This window comes from Periplaneta americana, chromosome 8 (assembly GCF_040183065.1).
Source record: "Periplaneta americana isolate PAMFEO1 chromosome 8, P.americana_PAMFEO1_priV1, whole genome shotgun sequence".
Classification (NCBI taxonomy): domain Eukaryota; kingdom Metazoa; phylum Arthropoda; class Insecta; order Blattodea; family Blattidae; genus Periplaneta; species Periplaneta americana.
The window spans coordinates 363,442-374,544 of record NC_091124.1 but is presented as its reverse complement, the minus strand read 5'-3'; the positions used below and the strand labels follow the sequence as shown (position 1 = coordinate 374,544).

The 11,103-nt window shown below is 36.0% G+C and overlaps 1 protein-coding gene across 7 annotated transcripts in view; it reads left to right on the top strand.

The window, feature by feature from the left end:
* Positions 1 to 645: 645 nt before the first annotated feature.
* The window catches only part of TSG101 (tumor susceptibility gene 101), a 57,935-nt gene continuing 47,477 nt past the window's right edge, over positions 646 to 11,103 (top strand). For 3 of the 7 annotated variants that reach the window (XM_069832240.1, XM_069832236.1, XM_069832234.1), the window contains exons 1-3: positions 647 to 951; positions 3,774 to 3,852; positions 5,236 to 5,320. In XM_069832240.1, the coding sequence (XP_069688341.1) occupies positions 3,808 to 3,852; positions 5,236 to 5,320 (130 nt within the window). In that variant the 5' untranslated portion in view covers positions 647 to 951; positions 3,774 to 3,807. Of the gene's footprint in view, positions 952 to 1,038; positions 1,232 to 3,773; positions 3,853 to 5,235; positions 5,321 to 11,103 lie in introns of those variants that run through there. The other 4 variants (XM_069832239.1, XM_069832238.1, XM_069832235.1 and 1 more) reach the window with 4 other exon arrangements.

Below are 11,103 nucleotides of genomic sequence, written 5' to 3'. Positions count from 1 at the left end.
TATTTGTTACGGCGTGAGTAACATTTTAATTAATACAACACATAAATAATAACAAATTTTCTAAATTTCGGAGACCTCTTCAATATAAATTCAACAAAACGCATGAAGTAGCTTCGGATTGAAATTCAATCCCTGACTATATAACCTCGTCTGTAACACTATAACGGCTGGGGGGATCATCGTGCTAATCACACTATGCCTCCATTCTGGTTGGATGATCGTCCACCTCTGCTTTGGCATGTGGACGTGAGGTCAGCTGTCGGCTGATTGGCCCTCCATGGGCTGTAGCACCACAGATTTACTTTAATAACACTATTGGTTTTGTTACATTTGAGGGAGGTGGGATATGATGATAGAGACTGGATTAATCTTGCTCAGGATAGGGACCAATGGCGGGCTTATGTGACGGCGGCAATGAACCTCCGGGTTCCTTAAAAGCCAGTAAGTAAGTAAGTAAGTAAGTAAGTAAGTAAGTAAGTAAGTAAGTAAGTAAGTAAGTGTAAGTATTGGTTTTGTTACACGTAGAGCCATCTGCGAGGAGGAAGAATAACTTTGCAACACTGATAATCCTGTTTGGTTACGACAATATGATATGCCATGACTTGACTCATGGTCTTCTTGATAATGCTCCCAACAAATCGGCTGCTCGTAATCTCTATAATTGAGAGTGACAATCATAGTCATTGCAATTGTGTAGTGGAATTATGAAAGACTTCCGATTTATAAAGTTAATTGGTCGTTAATAATTGTTAACACAGATAGAAATATTTACAGTGTGAAGGTTATACTTAATAAAGTCAAAAAGTGATTGTAGGAATTGTCAGTGATGGATTTATTGAATTTGCATATTATAGTCTTTCCAAAGTGAGAGCGAATGAGTTACACGAAACTTATTCAGTGTTTTTTTTTATAGTTCCTTTGTAGTATCATACGCATCACTTTCGAGCCTTGGTTAGTCATTAATTGGTATACGCATATGAATGTTTCGGCTTGAATGTGATTACTTCCATCTGATAGTAGACATAAAGACACTTCAACTATGGGGCTTGATAATTTTGTGAATGTTGATGTTTCATGTGTCTGGTTTCACAACTGAATTTGACGGGATAATTTTGTGATTGTTGAGATGTGTTTCATGTGTATGGTTTCACAACTGAATTTGACGGGAGTAGCATAAAGGACTCAGTCGAATGAGTACTGAAGTACTGGAGTTCAACGTAATGATTTTTTGGTAATTTCCTAGTACCCGGTACTCGTTACATAAGCTGTGAAGTCAGCTATTGTTTTATAATCATACAAGATGTAGGTATATTTTCCCTAGACCAAAATATATTACAAACTGACTAGAATCACATCTAGTAACAGACTATTAAAATTCTTGTCAGGAAGGAGCCACTGTGTAAACATAAGGTAGATTTTTCTTTCATAAAGTGATGCCGTGCCTGTTTTTATTAAGTATTCTTTAACTCGTGACATTTCCAGTTAATCTTCAACAACAAATTAATATTCATGGCATGATAATGACAATGTTGTCTAGCCTTATAAACAGACACTAAAATTACTGATAGTCCAGTGTTATGAAAAATACTATGATCTTCATTGACTTTTTATTTTGGTCTTAAGTCTTTCTTGAAAAAAAAAAGGAAAGAAAAACATTTATGTAGGTCCATTTTGAATCTTGCGTACACCACTTTTAACACTTGAATATAATTAATTGATGAACTAGTGGAGTAACACGAGTAAGTCCACTAGTTCATCAATTAATTTATGTAGGTATACCTAGCCTTGGCAAGGACAGGTTGAGTGATGTGGTATGCTGAAACGAAAGTAATGGACGATAATCATACTTGCAGGAATTTTGTCATTTTAAAGTATAATATAGGAAAATATATTACTCAATACTTTCTGTCTTCAATTCATCTAAAAAATTTTTTTCACAGCAAACAAACGCTATAAACTTTTGCGTCGACCCAATAGAAACTTGCATATCGGCATGTGATGAAACGTTAAACTTGGCAAAGTACCTAGTAACAATTTTTAATTAGCTAGTACTGTGTTAATTATTGAAACTTAAGAAGGTAGTCTAATACATCTGTGGCTAGTTTCTCCAAGATGTTCGCCATTTTCATAATAATTATTGAGCAGTCATTGCACAGTTTCTCGTATAATAGAGTTTCGTTCACAAGTTGCTCTTTGGCACGCGCAGGGATTGAATATGTATGGTGCCAAAAATATATGTTTCTTGATGAATAATGTAGTGAAGATTTCATGGCGATATCTAGTGGTTACTATATTCAGAATACGTATTATAAACTTTAAAGTGATCGTATGTCAAATCAGTATTTTTACATTTTAACTTACTAGAAATGAGATATAACTTAGGCCTATATATCTATAGTAGCCTAATGAAACTTTGCACACATATTCTCAACAGTCTGTGCATGAAATGCTGTAGGCTATTCATGTAGACATATTACAGTGAAACCTCTCATTTACGGACATCGAAGGGACATAACAATCTGTCCACATCTGGGAGGTGTCCTTTATTGGGAGGGAGGCTCCCCAATCTAACAGTAAATTTAAAATATGCATTATGTATCCCCTCACGCTTTAAATGAAATGTATTACTGTAGTTTAATTCTAACTACAGTATACTACAGTAAATTCTTTGTAACTTTGAACTACAGTAGATAAGACCGAAAAATAAAAATACAGTACTATGCCATGCAATTTTATTTTACGTCTACAGTTAATTACAGCTTTCAACTAACCTTTACGTTCAAGTGCCATGTCTCTCGAAACAGAACAACTGATTGAAGTGAAGAGAATAATCCTACTAACCCTATCAAGTGTCGCATACAATTTCACGATCGCGGAAACCTTGGACCCATCGGACAGATTAAATTTTATGACTGTGTTTATCCACCCACTTCCAGCTAACAATAGGGTAGCCAGCTGGGCTAGTGGTAACCTACGAAACCTTTATTGTCTTCTTTCATGTTAAGGAATTTCTGTACAGTTCTCAAAACTAAATTTTCCATTTTTGTAACACATTAGGTCTTGAAATCCAAGTTCTGTCCGCAGTCAGGAGGTAAAGCAAGCTTTAGGACTGTGAAACAGCTGTCCGTGTCCGTGTCTGAGAGTGTCCGTAAACGAGAGTTAAATTTATCATTATTTCTATATTATTTCAGTTGGGACATAAAAATCTGTCCGTATTTGAGGAGTGTCCGTATCTTGGGGGTGTCCGTAAAGAGAGGTTTCACTGTATTATTATTATTATTATTATTATTATTATTATTATTATTATTATTATTATTATTATTATTATTATTATTATTATTATTATTATTATTAAGAAAGCCGTGATTTTTTGTGTTAGGCAGTGAAGTTAAAAAACAAACAAAATCGAATGTTCAAAGTAATTTTTTTATTATTATTGTAATACTCTATGTTGCCCAGGAAGTAACCAATGCATCATTTTCTTTATAGGGAGTCTTAATATCATTATAAACTTTTAGGAAATTGATTATCTTTATATGTGAGGCCCAGATAAATGTTTATTAAGAATATAAATTGTTTTTAAATAAAAAAAAATATATATTATTTTTTGGATGAATTTTTCTATATAAAATTTTGAGAAAAATTGTGCACACGTAGGCTATTTTAACAATATCTAACTCATGTAAAATTTTCAGGAAGATACAATGGAAATGGTAGAAATTACAAAAACTCAGTAACGAGTCTCTTTGACACTCATGTTGTTTGCATTTCAGGTTGTGAGTGAACCTTACTTGTTCAGCATCCACCATGTTGCATCCAGAAGAAGGGAAAGTGAAGCAATACTTGAGTAAAGTAAGATTCTTCAGCTTCACTGATAATGATACTTCATCATTGATTCTTACACAATAAAGAATAAGAAATGTGCACTGTACTTTGTTATTCTTTAAATATCTGGTGCGACACAAGTCAATTAACCGAAAATGCAAGAACTAGTAGCAAAATGTATTGCTTAATTTTGATGTTTACACTTTATCTTACTGGTACGAGAATTGTTTAAAGTGACTACCAGTGTTGTCTTTATACGCTCACTGGCACGAAAAGCAAACATTGTTTAGTAACTGATTTGCAAATTCTGTCGCAAAGGTCACCACTGTTTTGAAACAAAAATACGGTAATTATGGAGTTCGACTACTTTTTGAACAATATTTTTCAAACTTTCATTTGCGCCGTATTTTACCGTCGTAAAAACGATAGAAATCACCTATAATAACGTAACGTAACCTAACATGTTAGGTTAGGTTGTAGCTGATTTCCGACACATGAAAATGAAAATTTGAAAAAAATAGTTCAAAATCCATAATTACAAGGGAATAACGAATTAGACGTGAAGTGGTGAATATTAGGGTTTCCCAATCTGCTTTCAAAATATCCACACTATTCCCATACGCACAACTATCGGATAACACACCATGATTAACTCGCACAGTTCTTCTTCCCTCAATCTAATAAATTCTATCTCATTCATTCTCCACCCTGTGCACAACACACTATCCACATGTGCGGCTTGTGATAGGATCATGTTGGCTGTGAGATGATAAATGCGCATACACTTGGTTAATAAAAACCTAAACTAACCAAACCAAACCTAACCTTTGTATATGCAAGATGTGTAACCAGAGTACGAAGGGAACTTCGTGATTTGATCTTGATTTCATCTGGAATGTGCACGCAAAAATAAATCCAGGTAACGATCACGCTGGCACTGCATGAGAGGTAGACAAAAGACACTGCAATTGATCGACCAATCGAACTCCCTCACCCAGCAACCAATCACAACCACCCCTATTGAAACTGAGCCACCAAGCGTTGTCAGTCATTTCCGAAAAATAAAAACCAAAACAGTTTTCACCCTATAAAACTGCCCTATAATCAAGAGCCCTTATTTAAAAAACTGCGCAGAAAGAATGCCTATTTTGTAGAATGTAGAAAATTTAAGTTTATGTTACTGTTTGGGGGGATATTACAATATTTAATTTTGTGAATGTTTTTTAATTAATAGTCCAAGAAAATAATATGTGAATGGAAATATTTTCAAGGTTGTAAAAGGAGTGAACTTTTGCAAAATATACTGTAAAAGAAAGCATGTGTCATCTTTTCATGATATCGATATTGTAATTATGTTACATATTTTCATGTTCTTTCATTGTTGTCATTTTTTCTTATTTTTATTTTCAGTATCAGAATCCAGAAATAACACGAAGAGATGTTATAAACACGCTGCAGCACTACAACAGCCTCTCCCCCAAGTTGGAGCCATTTGGTGTGTATTATTCACTACCTTAATATATTTGTGTAAAATATTTATCGACGTATGCATCTTGTTTCTGTTACTCTCAGACTCATTAAGAAACATACATTTTGTGTTTGTATACTGGATGTCCCGCTCGCTACCGAACCTGGCATTTCCTTAATAATTCCAACACCATGAAGATATTGCAGTGAAATTGCAACAGGAGTACCTTCATTGTGTGGGAAATGAAATGGATGATTTTTTTCACATTTCTCACAAAACGAGCTACGTCTGCTTCAGATTTCATTGCAGTATCTTTATTAGTATTAAAAATCACCAAGAAATTCTGGATTTGGTAGCGAGTGGAGCACGGTATAAATTTATTAAATGTGTTTTCTTCTGTCTGCTGAAAAGATTACTATTTTCATTTGATAAACTTTTATATAGATGGGACATTCCATAGTTCTGACTGTGATATAGTTGTATTTATTCAGTTATTTATAAGCACAATACAGTAAAACCTCGATAAGACGCGCCCGCTTATTACGCTATCCCGTGTAATACGCTTTTTTTTGTCCGGTCCCTGCACATTTCATATATAACGCCTTTATAAAATACCCCGTTTGTTGCACTCAAGTCCCGCATAATACGCTGTTTTTGTGGAATATTTTCCATGTAATTTTCAGCAATGTACTGTAACAGCAATGAAACATCTTGGTCACTGAACTCGCTGGTGCCATTAACCTGAAAAGTATTGGTATTCGACCCTTAGCTGCGCATTTAAACCTCCATACTTCATACCTCAGTATACCCCACCCTCTTGTTACTCTCTCTTATTCGACTCCTTATCTGCATGCTTAAAGCCTACATACAGTTACAATACCCCACCCTCTTGTTACTCTCTCTTATTCGACTCCTTACCTGCGTGCTTAAAGCCTACATACAGTTACAATACCCCACCCTCTTGTTACTCTCTCTTATTCGACTCCTTATCTGCGTGGTTAAAGCCTACATACAGTTACAATACCCCACCCTCTTGTTACGCTCTCTTATTCGACTCCTTATCTGCGTGGTTAAAGCCTACATACAGTTACAATACCTCACCCTCTTGTTACTCTCTCTTATTCGACTCCTTATCTGCGTGGTTAAAGCCTACATACAGTTACAATACCTCACCCTCTTGTTACTCTCTCTTATTCGACTCCTTATCTGCATGCTTAAAGCCTACATACAGTTACAATACCTCACCCTCTTGTTACTCTCTCTTATTCGACTCCTTATCTGCGTGGTTAAAGCCTACATACAGTTACAATACCTCACCCTCTTGTTACTCTCTCTTATTCGACTCCTTATCTGCGTGGTTAAAGCCTACATACAGTTACAATACCTCACCCTCTTGTTACTCTCTCTTATTCGACTCCTTATCTGCGTGCTTAAAGCCTACATACAGTTACAATACCTCACCCTCTTGTTACTCTCTCTTATTCGACTCCTTATCTGCGTGGTTAAAGCCTACATACAGTTACAATACCTCACCCTCTTGTTACTCTCTCTTATTCGACTCCTTATCTGCGTGGTTAAAGCCTACATACAGTTACAATACCTCACCCTCTTGTTACTCTCTCTTATTCGACTCCTTATCTGCGTGGTTAAAGCCTACATACAGTTACAATACCTCACCCTCTTGTTACTCTCTCTTATTCGACTCCTTATCTGCGTGGTTAAAGCCTACATACAGTTACAATACACCACCCTCTTGTTACTCTCTCTTATTCGACTCCTTATCTGCGTGGTTAAAGCCTACATACAGTTACAATACCTCACCCTCTTGTTACGCTCTCTTATTCGACTCCTTATCTGCGTGGTTAAAGCCTACATACAGTTACAATACCCCACCCTCTTGTTACTCTCTCTTATTCGACTCCTTATCTGCGTGCTTAAAGCCTACATACAGTTACAATACACCACCCTCTTGTTACTCTCTCTTATTCGACTCCTTATCTGCGTGGTTAAAGCCTACATACAGTTACAATACCTCACCCTCTTGTTACGCTCTCTTATTCGACTCCTTATCTGCGTGGTTAAAGCCTACATACAGTTACAATACCCCACCCTCTTGTTACTCTCTCTTATTCGACTCCTTATCTGCGTGCTTAAAGCCTACATACAGTTACAATACCTCACCCTCTTGTTACTCTCTCTTATTCGACTCCTTATCTGCGTGGTTAAAGCCTACATACAGTTACAATACCCCACCCTCTTGTTACTCTCTCTTATTCGACTCCTTATCTGCGTGGTTAAAGCCTACATACAGTTACAATACCTCACCCTCTTGCTAACCCTCTCTCTCAAACATCATTCCTCACTCGGCCGTAATAAAATTCTGGAAAGTTTTGCTGGGCAGTTTGTTGTCCTTCAGTGTATTGAAGTGTCTGTGAATGTGATTACAATGAGTGTTAAACGAAAAGCGCTTTCTGTGTCGGAAAAAGTGGAAATCTTACGAAAGTACGATGAGAACAGTACTCTTACTCAGAAACAACTCTCTGATTCATTAGGAATCCCATCATCGACATTAAGAACGACAATAAAAAATCGTGACTCAATCACTACAGCTGCGACGTCGGGAGAATATAATCGCAGGAACTGAAGTGTGGTAAACATGAGGACTTGGAGAACACGCACACGGCAAACAACTATAAATGACTTTTTTTCCAAAAGAATTAAGTACAGTACATATTGTAAATGTCTTTGACGTACAGTACAGTAATTACATAATGGAGTAATATTGTATTACCTTTCTTGATTAATGTATTTCAATAAAGAAAAATGCTAATAGATACTGTATATAAGTCAAAATTGGTATACCCGCCTAATATGCGTTCCTGGTTAATATGCGTTTTACACCGGGTCCCTTGAACAGCGTCTTACCGGGGTTTTGCTGTAATTGCAAAAACGAATGGTTTTACAGTTCTAAAATATTTGTTGTATATATTAAAGGATGTCTGAATTAGGTATAGTATTGGACCAGATCTAGTAAGACCTTCAGTATTACACAATCCCAAGTTTACAGATCTTTATGTGGGAAAATAAGCCCAGGTTCAAATCCCAGTTGGGGCATTGTACATGGTTGAGGTTTTTCCTGGGTTTCCCTCAACCCATTACATTCCTTAATATTTCACTTTCGTATTATAGTTAATTTCTTCCATTTAGTCGCCATTATAACGATGCATAAAAAAAAACTTGAGAACAGGATCCACACAACTCATGAGAACAGAGCGAGTAAAGCGACCTCTCTGTGAAGCAACGCAAAGCGAGACCATAAAGAAATGTAAGGAATAATGCCATCGCTTGGCACCGCATTAGTATCGATTGAAATGCATTATGGAATAAGCTGATACTATTGATTGAAAGTCGATTCGATATTTCGGGCTTCATTATCACAAAATCCACTTGAAAAGTATTCCTTAAAAGTGGCATTTTTCTTAAACCAGTTGCCTTAAAGGCAGGAATTAATTGAATTATTCTTATGGTAACTTGGCTGGGACTTGACACATTTTTCCTTAAAAATGGAAATGTTAAAATAGGGTTCTTTTGTATATGCTAGAAACAGAAAAACATAATGTTGTTAGTTCAGTGAATGCTTCAACTACAATATAAGTAGAACTTATCAGATTACCAGGAAACAATTGGCATTCATGCAGTCCTCTGTAGATTAAAAACTCAAAAAAGTTTCATATCCATGGTTCAGGAATTAAAACAGAAAATCAACATCCCGAATTTAAAAGAAAACTTACAAATTAAACCAAATCCTTTAACTCTATTAAATATGGAATATAATCTGAATTTAACAGAAGAAATACTGAAATCAGAAGTAAGCACTGAAATAATGAAACAATTGTCTTTAGAGACAATTAATATTAGGTACACTCCACAAAACTGGCTTCATTTATACACCGACGGATCCTTGATCTCCAGAGAACAAGGTGCCGGTGCAGGTGTTACGTGCTGTCTCTTCTCACTTTATAGATCTCTTGGGTATGGAACAACAAGTTTTGATGGTCAAATCACTGCAATAAGTGAAAGTCTCGGGAATCTTCTATGCCACATCAATAAATTTAAGAATGCAGTTATATTGTCAGACTCCAAAGCAGCTATTCTATCAATAGTCTCTAAACACACACCTTCATCTCAAACAGCAGAAATAACTAAAATGCTCTCTCAATTAATATCACTCAATAAAAGAATTGTATTCCAATGCATACCATCCCATTGTGGAATCCTGGGAAACGAGAATGCGGACGCTTTAGCAAAGAAGGGCAGCACTGCTACTTACAGACCTGTTACTAAATCTACGTATTACTCTGTGAAGAGATTTATTAAATCTACATACTTAGACTTCAACAAACAAAATTTGATAACACAATCCCAAGGGAAAAAATGGAACTCTCTGCATCATAATCCACAGTTAATTCCCGATTTACCACGAAAATCGTCTGTAGCTACATTTAGATTGGCAACAGGCCATGATTGTCTGGCCAAACACCTGCATAGAATTGGAATATATCAGTCCCCTAACTGCCCATTGTGCAACTCAAACCAAGAAATGGATTCGGAACACCTCAAAATCTGTGCTTCAGTGGCTGGTCATGATAATATCTTTGAAAAATATTGGAGTGCAAGAGGTCAAATGACTTCATTGTCAAATGCCTGGCATTAGAAACCAACCAACCAACAATATAAGTAGGGTTTTTCACATGGTTGCTTTTATACAAAAAGAAATCTTACTAGATTTGGACCAATGCAACATTTTGAAAGTTGAAATATGAGTAGCTATAATTAAGGTCCTCTAATAATAAGGTATTCAAACTACAAGGAGAACAGTTGAGTGGTTTTCTGCCAGCTGACTATTTGGTCTTGTAAGCATTCCCTCACTGAATACACGAACCATTCAGTGTTCTCAATGCAGACGAACAGCAAATAGTTTATGTATTAACGTAATAAAGGTGGATTGCATTACAGGAGCTCATTGCTATTAGACATATCCATACGAAAATTGTATATTTACGAAAAATAGAGGGTATTGACGTGTTTAATTGAACAAATGGTTTACTTCTTAATTTTGTATATTGCAGGAAGGTACATTGTCAGTGGATGAGCAGGTCATAATATAAATTTCAGTCCACACCTGTGGAGTAACGGTTAGCGCGTCTAGCTGCGAAACCAGGTGGCCCGGGTTCGATTCCCGGTTGGGGCAAGTTACCTGGTTGAGGTTTTTTCTGGGGTTTTCCCTCAACCCAATATGAGCAAATGCTGGGTAGCTTTCGGTGTTGGACCCTGGACTCATTTCACCGGCATTATCACCATCTCATTCAGATGCTAAATAAACTAAGATATTGATAAAGCGTCATAAAATAACCTACTAAAATAAAAAAATATATAAATTCTAAATACCGTAATCTTGTGTGACCATGTCGGTTTCATTTCAGATCTAATATGATAGAAATATATGACAGTATTAATTTATTTTGTGAGTTTAGGCTAACATTTTGCATTTAATTATGCATTTATCATGGTATCAATTCTCATGGGAGTTGTGTAATAGATTACAGTCGGCGAATCGGCTTGCAATAACTGTCTGTCAAACATCACTTAAGCAATGCTCTACAATTTAATGGCGCACTTTTAAAACTTCATGACTTAGCAGTAAAGAAACTTATTTATGTGTTTCTTTTCTTGAAACCCAGCACATATCTCACAAAATTTATTCACCAATTTGTGAATAGTTGTATGACACCTGGATCTTTCTCGAAATT